Source organism: Temnothorax nylanderi, unplaced genomic scaffold (genome assembly GCF_030848795.1).
Source record: "Temnothorax nylanderi isolate EJ_2023f unplaced genomic scaffold, tnyl_v1.0 TNYL_tig0264_pilon, whole genome shotgun sequence".
Lineage (NCBI taxonomy): Eukaryota > Metazoa > Arthropoda > Insecta > Hymenoptera > Formicidae > Temnothorax > Temnothorax nylanderi.
The window spans coordinates 65,797-93,557 of record NW_027249326.1 but is presented as its reverse complement, the minus strand read 5'-3'; the positions used below and the strand labels follow the sequence as shown (position 1 = coordinate 93,557).

At 34.7% G+C, this 27,761-nt stretch overlaps 1 protein-coding gene across 1 annotated transcript in view; it reads left to right on the top strand.

Moving 5' to 3' along the window:
* Positions 1 to 27,761, top strand: part of LOC139780135 (inactive dipeptidyl peptidase 10-like) — a 199,573-nt gene that overhangs the window by 121,464 nt on the left and 50,348 nt on the right. The window contains exon 3 of the mRNA XM_071718636.1: positions 27,442 to 27,536. Within this exon, the coding sequence (XP_071574737.1) occupies positions 27,442 to 27,536 (95 nt within the window). The remainder of the gene's footprint in view (positions 1 to 27,441; positions 27,537 to 27,761) is intronic.

The following is a 27,761-nucleotide window of genomic DNA, read 5'->3' as shown; positions in this document are numbered from 1 at the left end:
GAAATATTAAGATCTTAGATAGTTACAGAAATTCAGTGTGAGCTATTTGCTAATTGAGAGAGAGAGAGAGAAAGAGAGAAAGAGAGAGAGAGAGAGAGAGAGAGAGAGAGAGAGAGAGAGAGAGAGAGAGAGAGAGAGAGAGAGAGAGAGAGAGAGAGAGAGAGAGAGAGAGAGAGAGAGAGAGAGAGAGAGAGCTCAAATTCTGAGAGAGAACTAAAATTCCGATTTTACCTTCCTTTCTTTCATAATTATACGTGAGCATAATTTATGTATAAACAAGAGCAATTTTTATTATTATTGCACGCGTGTATTACTTATCGATCAAACGGTTAACTGGAAACTCTGCATTAATATTTAATATCGAAATTACGTCCTTTGATATCGCTAACGGCAATTATTGAGGACACGAGCCGTATCCTCGTGTAAAAGTAATATAAAACAATTATGATTGTGAGGCAATTATGTTGCTTTAGATTGTCTAATTTTGCTAATTAAATGCAAATTTATTGAAGAACAAAACGCATGCATTTTATAATATGCGTATATTAATTGATGCTTTAACCAAATGTGGGAGGAGCTGTAGTAAATTGTGTAATATAAAGAGATTTTATGGCATAATGTGTGTATATGTACCTATTATGAATCTCTACATTTCTCTCATAAAGTCTGACCATATATGTCCGTGATTACTTGATACATCGAACATACTTTGAAATCTGCAAATCAAATTTTTTTATTTCTGCAGCTTGAATACAAAAAATAATTAGAATTAAAAGATATTCAAGTTATTCGAATTTCAAACTGCTATAAGGATATATTCTCGGTAAAGGTGTATTCTCTGTAAATATCACAAAATCATATACTTTCCAAAGATATCTCGATACTGAGATTTTAGCAGTGAAATAACTGACTCGGTTGCGGAGGATAATAATCCGGGGAATTTTTGTCATCGCGTCAGCACTACTTCCGACTTCCGATTCAGTGAACAAAGTCGCGCGAATTTCAGCCCCGCTCTAGCGAGGCGAACGCGAAGGCGCGAGCTCGCACCGCAACAGGCAAGGCTCGATCTATTCTCTTGGAGTCAAGCCATTCTCTCTCAAGAAACTTTAACGAGACTCGCTAAAGTGGTGAGCAAATCAAAAGTGTCCGGCTCTGACACAGTCGCGCGTGATGTCAGTCTCTGGACAGGCGATGCAAAGCCAAAAACAAAACTGCGTTCTCGGGAAACAGACTGAGAATTCACTTTTGGCAATTGTGTGCTGGCATGTATGTCCTTTTCCAAAAAGCACTGCTAAATCGTAATCATATTTGAAATTATATCTATTAAAATAAAAGTACAATAATAGACGAAGTAAAAAATAGTTGATGTAATTACAATAGATTAACTGTAATAAATGAGAACAAAATTATGTAGGAAATTTTGTAGTCAATTTTCTTTATTTCGTATTTTATATAGAATGTTTTGATATTTTTTACATACGAGTCACAAGCTTAAAGATATATATATATGACTTAAAATAAGAAATGTATCAAACTTAACAATATAATATTGAATTTATTATTTTACGAATAATTCCGTTTGATTTAAATATATTTTCATATTTTTGTTCTAAGTTGTTATATAAGCTATAATTTATTTCTTCTTATAGAATACGCTAATCAAATTTGTGCAAAGTGTACAAAAATTGGCTCACTTTGTTTAACACAAAGAAAATATATTATATATTTTTGGCGTGTTTTTGTGATACTGTCTGACTTGTCTGTTTATATTACTTGAAATTGTCTGACCATATAACGAGCTTTACTACTTTCGTAATAAGGGATATATCTTCGACGCGCACAAACTAATCATTTTTCTCGCTTCATATAAATTATCACGGACTTGATCTGATTACATTTAATCAATTTTGTTCCTTTGAGGACCAATTGAACATTTCGATGTTCTTGCAACATCGTAAGTGATTATAATTAGGATTTATTATTAACCTAAATAAATGTTTAATCAATGTTGATTTGTAAAGCGTGCTTCACTTATAATACTTCGTTACAAGACACGAGATCAAATAGTATTTAGGATACTAGCATATGTCACCCGAGTTGTTACACGCTTACTCAATTTTTCTACCTGATTTATTCAATTTTCATACGATTATAAGTTTTATCGGAACACCTTTATTGCCTAGCTAAAGAGGTGTCCGTTCCTTTTTCCGTAGAAATTTTCAAATTATGTTTTACAAAGTTACTTACATGGCGAAGAAGTTTTTAGTAAATTATGCAAAATTCTCTAAGAACAAAGTAAAAGTCAGAATGAGCGCTTTTGATAAAACACACGTTGAATTGCGGTATTTATTTGTGAAGCATGAAATTAACAAAGAAGAAGCACCGACACCGTATTTCCACGATCGCGATTGCATCACGTTCGTTCATCCCATCATGCCACTTTATTCCAGGATCTTTGCTATAAATTGCATGTAAATATTATATTAATCGGTAGCTGACGAGAAATCGGATGAGAATCAAACGCGCGGATCGGCGTTCGATGGACGGATCCCGGGTTACGCGAACAGATCGGCTCATTGCACAGGGATTTACATACCGTCAGCATAAAGCCCGTAAGAAGGATTCTGTGGTCGTAGAACGGAATACCAGATCTCCATAAGGGCGCGGTTAGGTGCCATTTTCTCGCAAATGTATCGTAGAAGGCGCGCTTCAGACGGACGCCGTATCTTTCCGGTCGTTTCAAGCTCACCATCTTTTCGCAATAATCATGATTGCGGTGGAGAAGTACTCTGGGAAAAATATAACCCATTTTGGGGCCCACGATTTTAGATAATCAAATTATTTGGATATCGTAACCCTAATTAACATTTTGGTTAGTGCCCCTTAAGTGAAAATTATTTTTGTGTAACTGAATATCGACAGAACTAATTGAGAGTTAAGTTGTCTCGAATGACATGGAATTCAAAGTTTATGAGAATTATTATTCTTTTATTTACTCGTAAGTTTATGAGAATTATATTACAAAGTTTATGAAAATTATTAATTTTTCGTTCAATAATTGTTTAATTCATGCTGCAATATATTTTGTAAGTTAAATCTACAAAAAACTGTCACTAACTTTAATGAAACAATAAAACAGGAACTATTTGTCATATGTTTTCTCTATATGAAAGAAACGTGACAACCATAATAAACATTTACGTAACATTTACGTTTATTTTTATACGTTTCTATTAATACTGATGATGTTATTTGTTCTTTATTCCACGACATTTTCGAATCTGACGTTTGACGTGTACTACGAAATTAGCACAATTGAAATTTCTTTCCTGAAGATGCTGTCGATCGTGACTATTTTCAATGTTTAATTTAATTGGTGCATGCAATGATGCATGCCAGCGTGCCTGGTTCAATGCATGAACATGTTTATATGCATGCATCAGAGTATGTATAGCAGCATGCCTATCATTCAAGAAATCGTACTTCGTGTGATTTCAGCTTTAGGTGGTTTAGAAGAGAGGTGTAGGTATTAAACGATTCTTACACTGTATTATGGTACTAAAATTGGTTAAAAATTGGTAATAAGTATACATCTTATAATAAACGTTTGAAAAATGTCTACTTGTTACAATTTTTAAGTGTATGCTATAATATATAATAATATAAGACTAGCATTTATTATTTATGTACCATTAATTCTAAACTGCGGATACGTATATCATATGACACTTATATCGGTGAGTGTTTATTAGAAACGTTTAAAAAATGTATATTTATTACAATTTCTTAACATATACTGTTATACGATATAAGAATTGTTTATATTACTTATGCCTAAGTATACCAGTCCTGTAACCGTTGACAAGTATATCATACTGTATTTATACCAGTGAGTGTTTATTGAGCGGATTTTTTCGGGCGGGCGCGGCTGTATGCATACGGCATATACGTACCGCAATATTTATTCGTTAAAATCTGATATATCTAGTAAATGACATGTCTACAGCAGCGTATTGGCATTAACTTTTCACTGTAACGTTGCTATAACATTCTATTGTTATGTTTTTGAGAAAACATATATGAGTACGTTTATAAATACGTTTGTAATACGTTTATAAATACACGCGGTATATTAAATGGGATGGGTTGCGGACGTGTCTACCGATTATAGAGTAGAGTGGGGTAAAAGTGCGCGGCGGAGATAAAAGTGCGCAGTGCAGGTATTACTTGTTTTCCTGTAAGTTAGGTTGGCAGCACTAAGTTAATTTATAAAGTGTCATGACTGAGTGGCGCCATATGTAATGACAGCCGATTCAATTAAACAGTATTGAAACTATGAGACAAGTTTTATTTTTTATCTTTCTGATGTAATATTTTAATTTTTTCCAAACTGTATTTTATAAGTAGAAATAAACTTATTAAGTAAATCATCGACAAGACATTTTAATTAACTGGTTTCTGGCGTGTGTCATGCTATAGTAGACATTTCAAATTGTTATCCGTAGACAGTAACGCTTACCGGTAATTTAAAAAGTGTCTCGTGGGGCAAAAGTGCGCATATCATGGTGGGGCAAAAGTTCGCACTTGATATCCGAAGTTAACTCTAAAGCCCAGTTCCACAAACGTCAGTTAACTTTTAATCTTAGGTTAACTCACTCTTCGTCTGTTTCTAAGGCGTGAGACACTTTCTAAATTACCGGTAAGCGTTACTACGGATAACAATTTGAAATGTTCAATATAGCATGCATGACACACGCCAGAAACGAGTTAATCAAAATGTCTTATCAATGATTTACGTAAGTTTATTTCTACTTATGATATACAGTTTGGAAGAAATCAAAATATATCAGAAAGCTGAAAAATGAAACTTACCTCATAGCGTTTTCGATTTGTTGACTCAACCCGACTCGAGTCAGATTAAAAGTTCGGAAAAATGATAATGAAATATGATAATATGCCGCCATAATGCAAAGAATATGTGATGGAAGTTAAGAAATGCTTTATACCATGATTGTTTAGATTCGAGTCATCGAGTTTCAAACTGAACTTTCGATCTGACCCGAGTCGGGTTGATCATGAGTCAACAAATCGAAAATACTAATAGTTTCAACGCTGTTCAGTCGAATCGGCTGTAGTCCGGCGCCACTCAGTCATGACAGTTTACGAATAAACTCAGTATTGTCAACCTAATTTACACGAAAACAAATATATCTGCTGTTCGGAATGAAAACTCGCTCTAGATTTGTTCAATTCAAAACAAAACTTTATTACTTATGAAGAACGATTCGTAATGACTGACAAAATAATACTGACTGCGTGCACGCTGCGTGCTCTCGCCGCGCTCGCTCGTGACACATGCGCCACCTGCACTCAGAAAAAAGTGTAGCATCAGATAGTACAATTGTGAAGATTTCTTCTACAAATAATAGTACAAATAGGGACAGGGATAAATTGTAGTAAATAAGTCTAAAAAATTGTTCTAAAAAATTATTCTCAGATTGTCTGAAATCAATTGACAAACTGCTTAAGACTGTAAAATATTATAATATTAATTCGCGCGTTTGTTTCACAGAATCACAGTTTTTGTGTTTGCATGTGACAAAATAAATTTGCTACAAAATTGTAGTTAATCGGTGTATTTCACATTTTCTATTACATTACAATTTAAAGTTACTTATCTGACAAAATAAGGTCTACAATATTGTGTTAACTTTTTCCGAGAGATTTTTCTCAGTGTGAACGTACGATATTTCTATCGAAACTCGATCGCATCGCTCGATTACGCCGCTCGATCAGAACGCTCGATACGCGCGCACTTAAACTTAAGACGTACCCAACACCTGCATTGCGCACTTTTGCCCTACTGCATGCAAACTTTTGCCCCACCGGTGGGACAAAAGTGCGTTTTTGCAATCAGTTCAAGGAAAGTTTATTACATGGAACGTATTCAAAATATAGACATGAGCCCTAGTGAATTTTGAAAAAGAATGTTTGAAGATTTTACAGTTCAAATTCCAAGACTCTAGCTATATCTCAATGGTAAATATATGGAATCAAAAACTAAGTGCGTACTTTTGCCCCACTCTACTCTACACCTTTATCTAATACATTTCTTACGCCATATGATACGTATGATTCTATTAGTTTTTATACGTTTCCTTTACCAATTCTGTATTTATTTGGTACGTCTATATCAGTAAAAAAAAAGAAAAACAGAACATTCTTTACCACGAATAAAATTTAGTATAAATAGCTTTATTATGAAATATTCAATTATTGTAATAACGATATGATTTATCGGTAACATCTGGGAGATAATAATTATAAAGGCTATCCATACTCAAAATATTTATCGACGATAATTAGATCTTGCCAGTTCTTGCATTCGTCGATTAAACATTTTCACAGGGCTGGAATTTTAATTAATATATCTGTGCACCGCTGTTTGTACATTACCATAAGTAGAGAGTAGTTATGCTGTTACAGCAATATGCATATTTGGATGTCAGGACGAAAATTCTAACGGCGGACGTGAACAGAGGCGAACTTAGGCAAAGGATTGGAGAAAGGTATTGGATGTAACAGAAATTCGATATGCGAGAAACCACAGGCACGCGCGCGATCGGTAGAAAAAGAACGCGACGCGGTGTAGAGTGGATGGCGGTGAGACGGGCACGGTAATCGATAAAGTAAATTAAAAGTAATTAAAAGCTAGCCGTAGTTCGCGTGCGAAAAAGAGCGGAGCGGATCATTTTTATCGGGCTTGGACGTGTGCTCGGTTTGTACGTGTGTGCACGCGCGCGCTGCTCTGTTTCTGTGCGCCAGAAGGTACTGACAAAAGGCTGCGCAAAAAAGAGCGTGCAAGGTGCAACGGACGAATGTTATTGCGCTATTAAACGGGCGCGATATCGTTAGCCGGGCGTAAAAGGGCGCAGCGGCGCGGCGTTTCGCAGAGCCGTGTTGTATTAATTCGATTGAAATAATTGGCGGATCGTTTTGTGGTCCGCTCATTGTTACATCGACAGCCGACTGTTTATCACGCTTTGCATAAACGGCCTGCGCGCAACGAGAGAGACAGGATCGGGAATTATTAATTCGCACAGCGACGAGGAAACATTATGTCGCTCCGGCGAGACCGGTATATTTATACATATATAAATACACCGGTGAATTGCGAGAATGCGAAGTGGAAGTTCAATCACGATGTATTATATATTGTTAAATCGATTACGATACACGCACGTGGTGCGCAGCTGCATAATTTTCATAGACGCGTGTAAGTAATTATTAATTGCACGACGCATGACAATCAGTTGTAGCAGAATGCGATGCGTTTATTACCATTGAATCGCACAAATGCAACTGTTAAATGTATTATTTAACGGCGATCAAGTCTCGTTAATGGGTACTTAATAAATTATCATATCTCACAGTAGTACAATATAATATTGCAATATTGATGCTCGTATTATTAATATTTACCAATATCCCATATCTATTATATTTATGAATAATTTTGTTATTAATATAATATCTTTTATTTAGCTTGCATCGTTGGTTCATTATTCCCTCTTATACTGCATTGAATGAGCCTAATATATTTTAATAATATTTACCAAATTCTTCCGTACGCTTTCATGTATTTAGAATGCCAGAAAACGAAATATGTCCCTTTACATAGGTGTTGAAGTTTTGTAATGTATTTGTTGAGAAAGGATTGAATGTATTATTTAACGGCGATTTAAATTTCGTTAATGGATACTTAATAAATTATCATATTTCACAGTAGTACAATATTATAATAATACAATATTGATTTTCGTATTATTATTTACCAATATCTCATATCTATTATGTTTATGAATAATTTTGTTATTAAGTATGTATTACGTATACCTTCCCAGCAAAAAGCATAGTAATCTGAGAATCTAATAAATATCGGTTGTATGCATACTTTAACGGTTGACTACTATTGCATATCATAACAAAGACATTAATATTACTGATTTAAGTGATTTTAACCATTTTTTATAATTACTGGCAGCATATTTGTAAATATTCTTAATAGAGGTTCAAAACTTTTGGCTGGGAATCTTACCTGAATCCAACTGCTAGAAACAAAAATCATACATGTATAATCTGGATAAAGACAGAAAGTAACGGTTAAATATGATCAAAAATATCACGCAATAGTATAAAATATTATTATAAAAGGTAAATAAATACGCTGAATACAAAAATAAAAAGAAAAAATATCGAGCGAACAACACAAGAAGACGTGGCAACACCTCACTGTCGATATTACTTTTAACTGTTGGCTGCTCTGAACGCCCGACCGGTAGTACCCTTTATATCATTGACATGCTGAGAAAAGGGAGGTTAGTAGTGAGGTTAAAAAATGTTGAAATGTAATAAAAACCCACTTTTAAGGTATAAAGGCAAATGAGACATCAGAGGCCGTATATAAACATCGGCTGAAAATATCGGAAATCGGCAGCAAAAATGTGAAAAACATTATATAGTTACCGAGCTCGCAATGCGACGTTGCCGTGTTTTTAGGGTCGAACGCCAAGATCTGTGAGAGTGCTGCAGTTTTTATTTCTTTTCTCAGAAACTAGTCAGTGAATCATCGTGAAATTTATTGAGAATCTGTGCCAATGTATCCTCTATACACCGTAATTTTTTCAAGAATTGTTCTCTATTTTTTCTTTATATTCTGAATGCATATATTTGATAGCCTGTCAATCTCCATAAGAATTCATACGAAATTAAAAAGTTAATAACTTTTAAACGGGTCAGACAATCGATCGCAAATTTAATACAGGTTTTTGGGATATATAAGTGCACAATCTCTGTAAATTTCACCTTCATCCCTCTATTTTGACTTAAGGCTCCTGGTCCCTGAGCCGAGAACTCCGAAGCGACGGTGGCGACGTACCGTCGCGGTAGAAATAAGAACTCTCTCCTCTCACTCTCTCCAATGGAGAATTCTGTCCTTTCAGTCCTTTGTGACATGTTGACAACCTATTTTGTTGTGCGTGCTATTTCTTTATTATTCGCTCTGTGCTTGTGCTCTAACGTTTAACGTATTCGTGAAAGTCGTAAAATTGGCCGAAAAGTAAGATTTGCACGCGGAAGGAACGTTTTCATCTCCTTTCGATAGTCGTTAAACGGCTGTTTTTCCCGTATGTTTAGGCTTCGTTTTATGGTTGTTTGTTTATTGTCGAGGGAAAAGGGTAGTTTTCGGCCAATTTCGGAAGTGTTCTGAAACAATCTATAGTGATGTTTTATTGAAATGTCTTTTTATTTGAAAATGGCACGCACAACAAAATTGGGTGTTTTCCTCGCCTCGATAGTAAGAATCCAATATGGCCGCGGTGACTACCCAGGAGCCTTAAGCGATATACATCCTTAATATAATATCTTTTATTTAGTTCGTATCGTTGGTCCATTTCTGGCATAGAAAACAAAATATGGTCTTTTACATAATTATAGTTGAATTTTTATAATGTATTTTTTGAGAAAGCATTCTGAAGTTTTGTACAACTATCTTTTGTCTCGTTGTTTTATTTTGTATCTGAATGTAAACGAATAAATATTTTTTATAGCGAATATTAAGAGCGTTATAAAATTAGTATAGAATTGTAGTTCAACTTTTCAAATTAAACTCTCTTTCAGAATAATACTATTAGGTACAGTATAGCGTTCAGTCAAACGCACCGAGTTAATTTGCACAAAGTTGTTATTAACATGAAATTAATAGAGCTAAATACTACACGAAATGCGCTTGACTCGCTCTTACACTGCAAATTCAAGTAATTATTTTTACACAGATAAACGTCTGAAAATGACACATTTGACTGAAGCTCTTTTTACATGTTTCTTGCGTGACAATTATGTCATTTAACACGTTTATTTATATTAAATTAAAAGTATTAATACGTTCAACCGTGTTAAATGACATGATTTATAAAACGGAAAGAAATGCGTAAGAAGAACTTTAGCTAAAATAACACACTTGGAGTTATAGTGTATTTTCCTCGAATTTGAAGATACATCTCGTAAGCTCAGAAAAATATAAAAAAATTTCATTATTTTCAAGAGTGTATTTTCAAAAGAAGATTTTCTCTCTCTCTCTCATTAACTCTAAATTTATTTTCCAAAAACTTTCGCCACAAATTCTAAAATGGCAAAGTTATTCCCGATGGAGTCGTCTCAAGGCAAACGTAGACCATGGTGTAATACGCTACAAGTAGATTATTTAATAGTGGAAAAGCAAAGTCATGTCGTGCGAGATGCTCATTAACGAGCAACGGTTTTCACTTCAGCCTGCTTTCCTCATACTTTCTGACTTGTCACGCGCGACAGTGCTGAGATATCATTTGGAACTTCATTCCGATATATTAGATCGCAAACCGTGCATTTAATATTATTCAGTGCCCGCGCTTTTTAAGCTTGATTTGATCCCTTTTATTTATATCCCAGAAGGCTATACTCGCTTGATATCTCGATATCCCGAGTTCTTACTTTTTTTTTGCGATTGAAAGGATTTCTATATTAACCTGAATGTGCAAAACGCGATAAATCAGCGAGGGATAAAGTAATCGAGTTATTCGAGAAATCAGATACGCGGTGAATAAGCTCAAACAAACGAATAGGAAAGCAAAATGCAATCGTGAAACTTGTTCTAGGATGCATATGGTGAGTCGGTATCACACCCGGTTACTACTTTAAATGTAAATTCTATATCCATTTCGCTTGAATGAATACCCGGGCATCAGCGTATTCTTGGCGTGAAACTCTTGTGAGTAACGGCGAAATGTGTGGCAAATAGAACCGCCGCGCCGCGCCGCGCCGGGAAGAGAGGACAAAGGGCGCACGTACAAATGTATGTAGAACGGATCCTGCATTCCAGTGTTAAAGTTTCGTGGTATTGATCGATCGGGTAGACATACCAGACTCTCGGGGACTTGAACTATATCACATCGCGATCGGAATCTTATCCAAGAGAAATAGAGAATGCATCATTTTGTGATATCGGCGCGTGTGGACTTCACTTTTAATCGCGAAAGCTAAGCGACTAAATAAAATTATATAAAATCAAGGAAATGGCCCATTGGAAGTTTGCATTGTGTGCAAACAAGTTATTCTAGCTTTTCCTGTTCTCTTTATTCATTCTTTAAATTCTTTAAAAAGAATTAGGAAATATTTTATTATAGGAATTGGATGCACCCTTTTTCACAGCTTTTAAATGTCGCATTTTAAATAGGTACCCTCCACTGTCGATTTTATCTTTTATGCGTCATCGCCTAGTCAAATCTGCATTTAGAGATGTGAGAATCAAGAATTTTTTATGTCGAATCAAATTGAATCGAATTTTATTTCCTCTTTTGAGTTCGAATCAAATTAAATCGACAAAATTTCATTGAAATTGAAGCAAATTGAATGATTTCGAATTGAATCATTGGAATATAATTTTTATTTAACAATATAATTATTATTATATGGAATTTCAACAGGTGAATAATAAGAGAATATTTTAATGTGAAAAAGTAATATTGATTGTATAATAGAAATTCTTATAAAGCAAAAAACATATTTAAATATTTAATATGGAACTAATAAAATACATATATTGGTAATTGTGTACATTGAGGGGGTCACCTTGGATGACCTTGATATTTTATATGTTGTCAAGGTCACCCTCCTGAGATGACCTTCAGAAGGTTTCAGCCCGCGCTCGTTGTTTATTCAGAAGTTATTAACAAAAAAATTTTGAGAAATGTAGCAGTTATTTTGAGTATTAAAAGGCATAAATGACTAATATATATATCGAAATAGTACATGCATGAACAAAAAAAAGTTATTTAAAGCAGCAAATTGTTGTTTTCGGCTCCTCCATTCACGAGTGACGAGTCCACGTGTTTTCTGCGAAATTATTGTACCAGTTGTCACATTGGTTCGTGGCGTGCTTTACGAGCTCGTTTATATATATACATAATGAAACATATTATATATTCTCTATTAATTTCCTGAATACATATATTTTATGTCATCTAGTAATACATAAAATGGGTCTCCTGCATCACACTACGTTTGCCTGATAGTTATATGAAAATTAATTATTACTCACTAATCTTCTCACGTTTATTTTGATACATTTTTAATTTAAAATCTGTTACTTAGAGATATGTTCTTTTTGACATTTTAAAGTTAGCGATTTATAGTAGAAGTAGGTCTTCTATTCTTAATATGTGTCCGTATAAAGAAATCTATTAAATCTGAATAGGAATCTTATATTAAAAGTCTGCTGAGAATTAAGCTGTTGAATGTGCATCGAAAATGGAGAGATTAACCCGGTTTAAACAAATTAATTTAACAGTTTGCAATGAGGTACTAATGTATTCCGAAGCCATATTCTTGGCTTTTCTCTGTGCCCGGGGGAAAAAGAGGAACTCGCGGCCATCTCATCACCTATTTACAGTTTTTCTTCACGCTCACGGGGAAAAAGAGGGACTCGCGGCCATCTAATCTCCTATTTATGGATTCTATACGCTTTGCATATTCCTTGCTCGAGAAGCGCGGTGTACCAAACTCTTGATAGCCACGATATACACACCTGTATCACGTTCACCGCCAATTTTGACGCACAACTCGTGGTGGTTCGCCGAACATGCCGAAGACAATGGATAGATATTAGGATGCCGCGCGCGCGGGGCCGCGGGTGGATGAAATTTGTCCATGATTTTCGGCGTTTCCGACGGTGTTGTATTGGGGCATCCGTGCGCCGACACGGTGGCACCCGCGGGAACGACTCTCACGTGTCATACGCGCGCCCGCAATTCGTGGAGATGACCATAACCGTCGAGGAAAGTACCGTCGCCGCGTCGTCACGGCGGCGAAACGACCGGCGAAGCGGCGTGCTACGCGGCCTGGATCATTGTTATCTTTCGGTAACAGGTCCCATTGGGCGAGTCCGACATATGTCAGCCACTCATTGCTTCGACATCCTTTGCCCTCCCTTTTTACTGCCCGTCGCTAGATGGTTACTCCGTCTCGTGATGTTTCCTTTTTTTTCACGCGCAAGCTCGTTTCATCAAGAATTAAGATTTTCTGTAAGATCTTTTCGCCGATACAACAGCGGTGTTGCCATTATGATTATCATACTTTATAGAGGATATTGGAACTATAAATTTGAAATTTCTGTGAAAGAGGAAACTTTTAAAAAGCATTGTGTTTCTTGGATTATTTTCTGTGTTCTAGAACTTGATAAAAGTTTTTTCTTTCACTTTCTTTCTTGATAATTTTTTATACATATAAACTATATATATCGTAATATCACGTAAATTGTTAATATATAGCTTTAATTTAATGTGATATAATTACGATTCAAGCAGAACGTTTAATGCTAAAAGTGTACCAAGAATCTAGATGAATATGATTCAGTTTTGTTGTACCATTTTGTACTTTTTAATGAATTAAAAATGGAAATACTTGTGTTTTTGCGTGTTCTGTGTATTATGTATTACACGATTGTATAATTTCAAGTAAATAAAATACTTGTAAATCAGGTATCAACTACATTTAGCGCTAAGCGTATTGAGAATATCGAATGATGACCGCGATGATCGCCTTATGAAAGTACAAGTACTTTCGTGAGTATTATACCATCGTTTTCTCAAGATTACATCTTATCACCAGCGCACGACGCGTGTCGCAATCTTTACATATGGGTTTCCCGGTCCAAGTTTTGGTTCTTGTATTTTTGGCCGACAGGTCGTTCCGTGTGTTTTTCGCGACTATGACAACGGTGGGAAATTTTGACACGTGATACGGAGAGGCTAGCTACAAACTAATTGGAAACTTCCCGAACAAAAGTTAAGCCACTCCCCGCTAGGATCTAACCGAGATTCATTGTCGTTCTGAGAAAAGTTTCAACATTTAACTCTTTTCCAGTATCTTATAATTTAATCTTTCCCTGTCCGGATTCATTATTATAAGTATAATGATTCTGGATCTTCTCGATCATTTCTCTTGCGAACAAGATGGAATTGATTTATTTTAATTATTGGCAAAGTTTATCTCCTTTAGCAGCGATGATGTTTATCAAATAAAATCAACTTAAAATTTAAATGATACGTGAAACATGTTATTTAACCCTCCGAGGCCACACCTCTTTTTTTAATACGACCCGGCCACACTGGACCTACTGGTGATCGCCAACCCAGACGGATTCAAAGTCTCATAATTCCAATTATGAAGCGTAAAAATTCATGAAACATCTTAAAGGTGTTGTTAAAAAATATGTATGGTACAGAACCCGAAATGTGCTTGATGAACAAAAATATTGTAATTTTTGGTGGCGATAAGGAATATACACAGAGGCCACACTGGGGTGGTCACCACCCCTATAATAAGTTTCAAATGTTTACCAAACATAACTGACATGGCTTAAAGCCTTTCTACTGCACGGATCTTCGAGAGAGGGACCCAACTAAAAATCCTGGCGGGACACTGATTATAAATAGCTTAAAAATATCGGGCCCTGAATTTTTGTTGGGGTGGCCGCCACCCCATGTGGCCTTGAAGGGTTAAATAATGTATTTATATATACATCTAGGAAATGGATTAATCTCTCTCTCTCTCAATCTTTTTTCAGTTTCTTAATAAAAAGTCTCTTACGTGCTATATAGATTTAATAAATTAATCGATTAAAAATAAACAGTAGGATAATTTTAGCTTTTTTAATAATCGTTGACTGTGCAAGTTGTTAACGAGAATATGAGCAATTATGTTCAGAACAGTACTTGTAACAAAGTTAATTATAACTTATTACTACTTTACCATTTATATCATTGTAATAATGTAAAATTTTAATCAGGCTACCAATCCACTGCTATAATTGTGTTTTATATGTCGTTATATCTTGACGAAATGTCTCTTTTCTCGTTATGTTCTACTTAAAATAAAATGCATATTCTGTTGCGTGTTTGTGAAAGGAGATAGATTCGCGTAAAATGCGCTTGCGCCAGCACAAGATTTACGCCGAAACACGATGACTCTCTTTCGCGTCGCGTAACGTTTTCGCGCGTCTAAACTTTGGTAGTTCCACTTTCCGTATTTCCCCTTTATTGTGCGGAAATGCGCGACTGTTACAAGCATTACAGTCGGAGCTATACTTCCGCATGACGGAGAAGTGAACCCGCGGTATTCTTTCCGCGGCGAAGTAACTGCAACAACTGCGGCCGGCAACTGTCACGGACAAAGTTGCAGCGCGAGATTCCGCGAATGTGGTTCAAAGGATAGCACGGATCGTATTAATGCGAACTTTACGTATCGTTACAACAAGTAGATCCAATTCGCAACTCCATCATTGTTTTGTGTTCAACAAACATTATTATGAAACAACAACGTACGCGGTTACAGTGTTTGCCTTAGATAATTTCAAAATCATCTAGATAAGGATAAGATAAAAATTCGTAAATTTTATTTTAGATGAGATAAAAATGATTTTGCTTTTAATTAATCCAGTTGAGAGATGTGACGATTATCGCGATTTATCTAGATAATTTTTTAGATAACTTGTGTTCATAAAAAACTATTCATAAACATTTATAAAAAGAATGACGCAGATCACAAAAGGGATGTTAAAACAGTACTCACGATTTTGCTGTACTGACATGATTTTTTATATAAGTAAAGATGAATATACTTTGTATTTTTTTCATCTAGATAATTTTATCCAGATACCGGAAAACATTGGCGGTTGCTTTCTTATATCTGTTCTTCAATGCTGGCACCACGTTTGGATGCAAACTCACGTAACTAATTTGACGTTCTGCGCGCGAATGCTCCCAATTATGACAGGCAAATTCGTCCCTTTTTTTCGCGGCCAAGCAATTTCGTGGAAAAGTCGGACAAACTGTTATTTAAAAAAAAATCTTTTCACGATGATGAATAAAATAAAAAGAAAAAATTGCCGATAATTCTTGCCGATAATACTCTCGCGGATGTTGCGAAGTGTCGCGTCGCGAACGCGACGTGACCCTTTAATGACCGCACGCTACTGGAACGGTCGTGTAAATGACGTGTACGTTGCAATCCACTTGTGCAACGCGAACGCACTTGTACATTTCCATGGATATCCATTTTCATCCCCGGCCGTGCCAGATTTCACGCACCAACGGGCCAGATGTACGCGCGCGGCCGTTCGCGCGCGCGCGCGCGCACGTGCACACGTGTCATTACAAAACATATTTCACAACAATATACATATATATGTACCCGTAGACGCGGGAAGTAGGCCGACGCATATGGGACCCGGACAAGCCAGGTGTAAAATTTATTTCCGTCTGTTGTTGGTTAAATCGACGCGGGAGTAATACGCGCCATTAATCATCGCGTAATGATGCGACATTAAAAGAAATAATTCGCCTCTGTGGATATTAATTAAATGAGCATTGTTTCGCGCAAATTTATTTACCGCCGGATTTTAATGATGATTTACCGTTTGCTCGGAGGACAAATTCTAATTGCAGCAACCGCCACAAACATTAATTCACATTTGTAGAAATTGCTTATGAATTTCATTAAAAAATGTTTATCTCTTGCAATTGCTTAGCTTAAGCGCAGAAGTGCGGAAGTGCTTATGTTTTATTCGTACAACTTTAACAAGAGATTTGACTTTATAAAAAAATTATCTTTAACTATATATTATCTACATTGTTAGAAGAACACGATTATTAAGTGCATTAAATTAATTAATTACTTGATTAAAGACAGCTGAGACAGTTAAATATTAAAATAAATAATTTGTTTAATATTTCAATAATCAATTCTGATTAATATTTATTAATTTAATACTGTAAATCGTTGCCTCAAATCGTTTTCTTTCAACAGTATTCGAGATATCTCAATATATCCATGGCAAATATCAATCGCGTTAAGAGCTCAGTGAATTTCAAACGGCATCGCTTATAGTTATTTAATTAATTGGTATAAATATTGCAAAGTCCATAAAAAAAGTGTTAGATTTTAAACCCGCGCTCCGGCGCGCGATATTTTCGCCTGATGACCGCGGAAGCCGAGTTCACGCTTCGTTTGCATTTTTCGTTTCGGCCTATTTCTTGCGAGATATACGCAGTTGGTGGCGGTAAATGGTAAACGTCGCGTCCCTCTCCGCCGCCCGCCGCCGTCGCTATGAAATCCCAGAAGACGACGCCGGGTCTGTTTCAGCCATCCGGTCGACGTCGTCCCCGTAATGGCGAATACCTCGTTGTGAGATACAATCCCGCACAAAATACGATGGTGTCTCGTTAATCCGTTATCCTCCGTGAGAAATCGGCCGAACCCTCGGTGTTACGTTTACCTAAATGTAAATCACTTTCCGCACATTACTGTTTTTTATCCAGGAAATAATTGACACGACGGAAACGAAAACGAAAGCATTTCACTGTGATTGGTGAGGTACAGTCCAATAGAAATTATTATTTTCGGTTCTCGTTATTTTGTGAATAATTTTATATTTTGTCTTAAATTGCGAACAACCCTCTTATCATTTAGACAGGCTGATTTAAATTAATTTTAGAAATCATAAAAAATTAATCGTAAATATTAGGAGTTATTACAAATCTTAATTAATATTTTAATAAGTTACAATTTCTACGATTTGTACATAATTTTTAAAGAATATTTATTTACCGTGATATTTTTAATTGGTAATATTTCTTTGCGATATATTTTAATGCATTGTTTTTATTCCCTCCGCTTTATCAGTAACAGTAACAATCTGATTAATCGTGCGAATTACAACGTATATTCTAATTATAAAATATTTTGTTAGTGAATACGTACAGAAGAAGACATAGAAATATTGCTATTTTTCTTTTGAATCGGAAAACAACGATGCGCTGGAATTATCGTGAAAATTTCCAATGTTACTAATTTTCATTCGCTCGACATCATTTATGAAAATCAGTGCACTATTCGTGCGACAAAGCAGAATTGATTTATAATTTTAATATGGCTCTATAACACAACGATCAATAGAGTTACACGTTCAACGTTTGTTAATCCGTCATTATGAATTCAATTGAGCAACAAAGCTATTTTATTCTACATAGTGCCTTACACAAGAAATTGAAAATAGCTGCGCCGTAACAGAATATTTAGCTGTGTAATTACCTGAAACAGCTGAATTTAATTGCGCGTAAAAGCCAAAATCAACGTTTTACGCACGTTTAAAATTAACGAAAGAGATGAAGCCAGTAAATGTTATGAATGAAAATTATGTGTAAATCTTATGCATACACACACACATATATGTACCTATATGTATATAATTGTCGGAGATTTTCATCAGGCATTTTTTTCCAATCAAAATCATTCGGAATATATTATTCATATAATATTAGGCATGTAAATATTATATTTATTATTTTTTAAAATATGAAATAAAATTATCATATTCTTGATATTTCAACAAAATTCGGCAGTGTCGTTTATAAAGATACATATTATTTTTTAATTTATTAAAATTATAATTAAAAGACGGCGCAATAAAATGAAACTCCTTTTTATTCATTTTACTTGTGTCATTATTTAATTTAAAATAATTAAACAAATAATATATTAGAATAGCAATTTTTGAAACACGTTATTGTGCGAGAGAGAAAGTAAGATACAGAAACATTTTTAGCCTTTGACTTAAAAATAATCGATTATTTGTGTTGTAAAATTTGAAATTTTTGTATCGTAACTTTACCTTTTTCGCCATTGTAATAGTTAGGTCACAAGGCCATAAACATTGTTTTCTCAACCATATCTACTGTACCTTTAGCTTCTTGCGGTTGATAACCTTGTTTTTATGAATGTTTATCCTTGCATCTTCATGAGCAACATAAAAACAAGCAAATGGCAGCGTCGTCGTATTAAAATATCTCCGCGGAATAGAATTGTCTGAAGCTTTTCGAGAAGAAATTTAGTTATCTTTATATACAAGTATTCTTAAGAGATTGTGAAGAGGATTAATAAATTCTATTGAATTTACGCCCCAGGATCGGCGTCTGACCCTACTGCCCTGACTTCTCATTTATTCTTAAGGGGGCTTTATACGTCTATTGCACATATTTTCAAGAATTTTTTTTTCATAGTGAAATGTATTGAAATATCTCGAAACTTTTATATATTTTCTCACATATATTGAAGTACATAAAAAAATTTTTTTTTTGTTTTTCTTATTTATGGCGACAAAATGGCAACTGTAAGGGTACCCCATAGAAATCTGGTTGACATGATATCTCGAGTTAGAAACGTCTGAAACAAAAAATTCAAACGGGATATTAAAATATAAGTAAGTGGCTATAGCCAGTACTAGAATTAAACATTTTGGGTAAAAAGAAACAAAATGGCGGACTTTTGAATATCTCGACCCTTTTTTTGCAACTAAAATTGTTAAAAAAAAGGGTTAAAAATAATTAAAAATTTATGATTCTAGTACGGGCTGAAACTACATATGTGCTGAACAATCCCTGTAAATTTCAGCCCAATCGGTTAAATAGTTTCTCCAAAATCGTGTCAACCAGATCGAAAAACGTTGTTTCGAGAAAAACGCGTTTAAAGTTTTCTTTTCAAAATTGTTTGTATAATCATAAAAAAAGTGTCTTACGCTCAATCAGCGATGCCTGCTCCATACATTATGCCTTCCTCCTCCTCAAAAAGATCATTTTCTACAGATTTCATGTTCCTAAGCTCAGTTCTTCGTTCTTTTGAAGCATCAAGGCTACGACGGTTAGCAGATTGGATGCGGTCATGGTCGCGTCGCTCCGCGATATCAACTGCATTTTTGCCGATGGTAACTCCCATAGTCTCCATGACTTTTAACAAAGGCTGAAAGCCCTCATTAAATGTACAGACAGCACAGTAGGCTGCAATCTCAACGATTCTTTTACCGGCGAACATGTGTTTTGGTACTAAGCGCCAAACACACGCGTTGAAACTCTCATTTGTATTTTGAGTGTTAGCTCCAATGCACCGTTCCAACAAATCGTCTGTCGTGAGGTCTTCATAAACTTTTTTCAGCAGAGGTTGAATCTCGTCACCTAACGCGGGGGGATGCTTGAATTCATTCAACTTTTTCTTTTTTACACTTACAACTTCACCATAGGGCTCAATATCTTTTAGCTGTTTGAAAGTTTTCGTGTCGCCATCGCCTACATAATATTCATAGTAAACATCATACAATCTTACAGATCTTTGAAACATATCAATAATAGCATTAACTTCCATTAATCCAGCACTGCCTTCATGATTAGCATTACACATTGGCTTATGAGCCTCGTACCAAGCCTCATACTCGATACTATTTTCTTTGCCTTTCCATTGCGAACACGCTTTGCATACACTCGATTTAACAACAACATCAAGAACTTTCCCTGTAAATTTTCCAATTACAGAGGCTAAGCCAATGAGAGAAGAAAAGCCTCTTCGAGCCCAAGAGCCATCGCCAGAAACTGTGAGATGATTCTTCACGTTACCAGCACTTTCATTTTTTTTCTTTCTCTTCTTCGACTGCTCTTTGAAATACTAATTTTCCAACAGCGCTTACTGCTATCTAAATGTGATTTATTAAATCATAATAAGTTTTTGGACTAAATCCGTGGCTTATATCCATTAATCCACAAAAATTACTTATACCTTGAAAGCCAATGCCAAGTAAACGCATAACAAACACGAACCGACGATTTATTTCATACGATGATTGAATTTGTGGACTGCTTGGAATTCGAGTTTCTGATGTACATCGACACTGTAGGACTAATTGAAATCCCAAACCTTTTTCAGCACGTTTTGAAAACTTTATATCACTTTTACAAGTTTTACACATAACAATGTTTTGTAAAGTAAGAAACAAAGCGAAGTTTATTATGTGGTACTGCATAACAGGATCAACGTTTACTTCGAAGTCGGGATTGTTTTTCGCAATTTTCTGAGCCGATGCACTTGTATTACTTGTATCTTGTTCACTTGTATGCCTATTACCCCGAAACGTTCTTTTTTTTTGACGATCTCCCCTCGAACTGCTACCTTTAAAACTTTTTTTATCCATCGTATATAATTTTTGCTCCGATCAAGTAATCGTTTTTTTAGCGTTATACTCAGCAGTACACACACTCTTTACACGAAAGCTAACCTTAAACTGTTCCTACACTACGACAAAAACGTGGGAGAATCAAGCATGAGCTGAGAAACAGGCGGGAAAACGAAGCAAACCGTTACAATGCAGCAGCTGCCGAAACGCCTTCTGTACGCACTCATGAGCACTAGCCGATAATCGACTGTAGGACTTTTTCTTAGTCGGTAATCGTTTTATAAGTGTTTGTACACTAATTCTACATATATATAGTTCACGAAAATGGTGTTTTTAGAAAATCGAATTTTTCACCAAAATAGACGTATAAAGCCCCCTTAAGAGTTTCGTCGATTTTGAAAAATAAATACTATTGCTGTACAACGAACGTACAAAGTATGGAGACGTACGTCGCTATCGGATAATTATGAAAGTAATGGAACTTCGCGCTGTCCTAACGTGAAAGAAGCAACGAGTTTCAACCGCATCCACATCGTTGGAAAACTTTGTTAATTAATCTGCCTCTGATACATAATGTCGTGTTTTAATGCTCGTGGCACCATATTGCCGAACATGTGCTCTCTTTGACATTTTAAGTCAACCTTTTGCTGTTTCATGAAACAGGTTTAGATGAGATGTTAAAATGAATAAATTATATAAAAATTAAAAATGTTATTTAAAGTTTCCTAAACGCGGTTGTATATTCGTCTATATCGTCTGTATCACATATTGACGACTTCAAATTTTCATCACTCCTTCATAATTAGTCTTTCAAAAAATCCATCAGGCATTGTTTTTCGAGCATTAGTTCATTTCATTTATTAATGAAAGTTATTTGTTCGAGGTACTACTCGTAAATGATTTGATATACATACGTGAGCAAACCTATCCCGAGAAAAAATGATTAGATATAATCACATATGATTATATAAAATCGACATTAGATATAATTAGATATAAAAAATGGCCCGATATAATTGTATATAATTGTATATAATTATATATAACCACATATAATTATATAACCATATATGGTTATATATAATTGTATGTGGTTATATGTAATTATATACAATTATATCGGGCCATTTTTTATATCTAATTATATCTAATGTCGATTTTATATATAATCAGATGTGATTATATCTAACATAATAAATATTTTATATATATTAAAAAAGAATTTTGTTAACTTCGATTAAGGAATAAAGCATTGATAAATTTAGTGTATATTTTTTCAAAAGCTAGAATCAAAAGTGAAATGATTTACATATAACTTGGCGCTGCTTGGCGTGAGATACTGCCGTGTCTCTTGATATCATTCTTATACCATTGTTTGTCAAATTTTAAATACGAGAAATAAATCCTATCGAATGCCATCTATCGGATAATCCGAATTTAAGTTTATATATGGTTATATATAATCATATATAATCTACATGGATAAATGCTTAATTCTTATATATATACCTTATATATAAATTATATGAACTTATATATAATCATGTCAAAATGTATGTGAAACTTTTTATATAATATATATATTCGATAGGATTCGTTTCTTGTATTTAAAATTTGACGGACAGTGGTATAAAAACGGTATCAAGAGACACGGCACTGTCTCACGTCAAGCAGTGCCAAGTTGTAATATATGGAATAAATTATTTTACTTTTGATTCTATAGCCTTTGAAAAAATATACATCTTAATTTATCAATGCTTTATTATCGAAGTTAACAGTTCTTTTCCAATATATATTGACTATATATGGTCATATATGATTATATATGATTATATATAATTATATATAATCATATAGAGACAAAATTCATATATAATTGCATTATATATAATCATATATATTTATATATAATTATATATAATTTTTTTTTCCCGGGCAAGTTCCATACGCACACATGACCTGCAATATTATTTTATAATACTGAATTATATAATATTATGTAACGAATTTTTGAATTTAATATCTATAATATATATAAAAACGATTCAAATAGATTTTTAAATTTAGGATTAAATATCTGCAGCATATATGATGACTTGCGAATCTATATCTATACAGATATAGTGCTATATCTGGTTGTACATAGGACAAGATTAGTCACATTAATATATCTGGCTATATATGACTTCATATATAGTTGTATATAATGCTATATCTAGTTATATGTAGGGTGCACTACTCATATATCATTATATATCATTATATCTGGCTTCACATACATTTATATACGATTAGATATGGTGCTATATCTGGTTGTATATAGCGCCAAATTAGTCACATTAATATATCTGGCTATATATGACTGCATATATAGTTGTATATAATGCTATATCTAGTTATATGTAGGGTGCACTACTCATATATCATTTTATCTGGCTTCACATACATTTATATACGATTAGATATGGTGCTATATCTGGTTGTACATAGGACAAGATTAGTCATATTAATATATCTGGCTATATATGACTGCATATATAGTTGTATATAATACTATATCTAGTTATATGTCGGGTGCAGTACTCACATATCAACATATCTGGCTTCACATACATTTATATACGATTAGATATGGTGCTATATCTGGTTGTATATAGCGCCAGATTAGTCATATTAATATATCTGGCAATATATGACTGCATATATAGTTGTATATAATACTATATCTAATTATATGTAGAGTGCACTACTCACATATCATTATATCTGGCTTCACATAAAATTATATACATTTATATACAAGTAGATATGGTGCTATATCTGGTTGTATATGGGACCACTGATTGCACATGTGGCCATGTATAATTAGATATGACCCCATATAAAAACATATATAATTATATATAATTATATATATACCAGATATAATTATATATGATTATATCTAATCATTTTTTCCCGGGATTTTAGATTTGAAATTTTATAGCTATTCTTTTTATTATTATTGTCAGTTAAATCCATTTTTTTGCATCTTTTCAAAACATTACATCTGATAAATCCGATTTGTTTGATAATCCCTTTATTGTTCATAATACGTTTCATCTTTCTTTGCGCAGGAAATTCGCCGCAATTGAGCTTAAACAGATACAGCTGATATATGTATCTTCGAAAATATATGTATTCAAAAAGATATAATATATATCTTATAAATCCAAAAATCCAATAGCTTGCTGCGGATCGCCCCGTAAAGCCGGAACGATCTTCTTGTTCGTTTCACTTGCTTGTTATACAGGAGATCAAATTACTTTCAAAGGTATAATCGGTTTTAATGCGTGAACTTTTTTGAAAAATCGAATTCTGCCGTCGGAAAATTTCTGTCGTCGAAAAGCCGGTTCTGCTACCGGACCATACGTTGATGTAGCTCCCTGTGTTGAGTCTGTCGGAGCTGTATTTGTTCTGCGATACATGCCACTTCTTGTTTATCAGTCGAGCGAATAACCAGCGTTAAGTGGAACAAAGTTTATACTGCAACGTGCAGACACTGCAGACCCATCGCATTAAAAAGAGGCGCGTCTGTTTGATATTATGAAACAGCATTGTTTCCACTTTTTTAAATTATCAGCGCAATTGCATTTTTTATTGCTCATATTTTGAGGCAAACGGAATAATAGTGAAAATTGTGAGAGTAATATGAAGCGTACGCCTAATTACCGCTGTGAACCTGGCACCTGACTTTAACAAAAATAAATCTCGATAACAGTAAGTTTGTATTTTGTTTGTACTTGTTTGTATCACTCTTTGTTTATACCTTAATAGTTTATAAAATGTAAGAGGGTTAAAAAATAAACAGCATCTCCGACTAAAAAATATCCCAATTTGTACTTTAAGGGTTTCGGAAGTATAGCATTTTCAAAATATGTCTAATTATAAGAGGCAATTCCGCCATTTTTTGAGATATCTCAAGACGGCCAACGGCATTCGAAAGGGCGTTTGTACCCGTTCGTACCTTCTTTCAAATCGTTTGCATCTCAAAGGGGCCAGAAGTACATACTTTTCAAAGTATGTCCAAAAGGTAATTTTGCCATTGTTTGAGTTTGAAAAGCCTGTACTTCCGGCCCCTTTAAAGTACAAACCATTTTGGAAGAGGTACAAATGAGTAAAACCAATGCTCTTTCGAATACCATTCACCGTGTTAACATATCTCAAAAATTGGCGAAACTTACCTCTTGAACGTATTTCGAAAAACCTGAAAACCTCCGGTCCTTTTGAGGCACAAACGATTTGAAAATAGGTACAAACGGGTACTAATAACGGAGCTCTTTTGAATGGCGTTGGTCATTTTTAGAGAATAGCTCAAGAAATGGCAAGGTTGCTTCTTGGAGATATTTTGAAAATGTTGTACTTCCGGAACTCTTAAGATGTGAACGACTAAAAAGGTGATACAAATAGGTAAAAACGATGCTGTTTTGAATGGTCTTATTCAAATTGAAATATCTTTTAGTGTTGGCTATTTGTTAATTTATATTTTATATTTTATAAACTATTGAGGTATAAACGAAACAAAGGGTGATACAAACCGGTACAAATGAAATACAAACTTACTGTTAGAACATTTTTTTTTTGTTAAAGTCTGGTGCCAGGTCCTGCCCTTTGTACACACCGCCCGTCGCTACTACCGATTGAATGATTTAGTGAGGTCTTCGGACTGGTGCGCGGCAATACGTCGGCATTGCCGATGTTGCCGGGAAGATGACCAAACTTGATCATTTAGAGGAAGTAAAAGTCGTAACAAGGTGGTCACCGGTAAAATAATTTTCTGTGTGCGAATAAAATAATGAAATATTTTCCGTCAGAGAAAATAGTGCTGAGGGAGTAAACGTTATAAACGGTTATCTATTATTTATCATAACTCATTCTCAACGAGACAATCCATACCATTTTTTCACTTTTCAGTTTTATGCACCTTGTCACCTTCTTCCATTTCTTCACATTTCACAATTTTCTCGGAAAAAGCATAGCTTGTTAAATTGAAACAGAGCTACCCCTTAGAACAGTAATACCGCCGGAAATTAATCATTGTTAATTTTATATAAGTCGCTGTATTATTGATCGCTGGACAATTGAAGGAAAATATTTCCAAGTTTTTTCCTTCTCTCTATCGCTCTTTTTTCTATCTCCTTCTTTACCACTACTTTCTTTGTTTCTTTCGCTGCCTTTCTGCCTCTTCGATAACGATAAAAATATTTCTTACTCATGGCCTATCGCGACCTAACTCAACGCTTCTTATTCCGAAGATTTTTACGATGCCAGTCCCGCTAAGATTGATGAAACGGCGTACTGTCGGTTCGGGAAAATCGATTTTCGAGAAGGACGAGCTCTCGTCTCCAAAATTCACTCGTCCGTCTCACCCTCACCCTACCTTTTTTCTCTTTCTCTTCCTAAATCTCTTCCTTCACCTGCTATCGTTTTCGAAGGAAACTGCACGCCTATTTTTCCTCACACGAAAGACGAACAAAGGCGAGCGATATGGAAGCAATTAATCAATCATTATTCCCGGACAAGTTCTATCTCTGCACGATCTAATAAAGAATAGTGCTACGACTGTTTGAGAAATCTCAGTTAACGAAAAACGAAAATTTTTTAAAGAATTTTTGAAGCAGTAAGGGATTTTTTTTATGAAAGAAGAGAAAAATGTGAGAGAACACTGTAAATCCAAGTGTGTTATTTCTACACGTTTAAAATGATACATTTGACTGAATCTTGTTTTACATGTTTTAACATGTTGCGTATTAAATTAACACGTTTAATCGTATTAATACGTTCAGTCGTGTTAAATGACGTCATTTAAAACGGCAAAAAAATGTGTAAGAAAAGTTTCAGTTAAAATAACACACTTGAATTTGCAGTGAAATGACTACAAAAATTATTTGCATTTTTTTAATTAATAAAATTATTATTAATCTATCGCAATTGCGATACACGCTTACTTAAGATTTTTTTACCAGATTGACAAACAATTGTTTCGCAATCGCGATAATTTTATTCAGTTTAACTGTTTTTAAATAGATGAATCTTGTAACGCACTTTAGGAAAGTATAATTGATCATTTTTTGATGCTTTGGAACAAACGTAAAAGCACGCAAGAAAACTTCGTTATAATTCACGACAAAATGAGATTCCGCGCGAAGAAAGGCGCTTAAATGCGTGCATGGATTTAATCGCGGCGGCTGTGCAATGTAGCGCGGCTTGCGAAATAACGAAACGTATACGATAAGGGGATATTATACGTCGCGCGCGCGGACGTATTAATTTAAAATTCAATTCCCGCTAACGTGTGTCCTTTTTTGTTGCAGGAGACGAGATCCTCTACCGTGACGAGATAGGCAATTTGTTGATCTACAATGTCAGCTCGGCCGCATCCAAGATCCTGTTGGACTCCAGCAATCCCGTAAGTTTTGTTAAACTTCTGCACGTTGTATGAAAAGCTCTCGCGGGGGACTCCGAGGAAGTTTGCATGAAATCCAGAAGCGCTCGTTCCACCCCGTAATGAGAATCTCAGAATTATCAGTTATTTTACTCAGGGGTTATCACAGCCCCCTTCCCCTCCTCCTCCTCTCCTTCTCTACGAATAATATTAATATTAATATAAGTTACAAGTGAAACGCAGTGATGG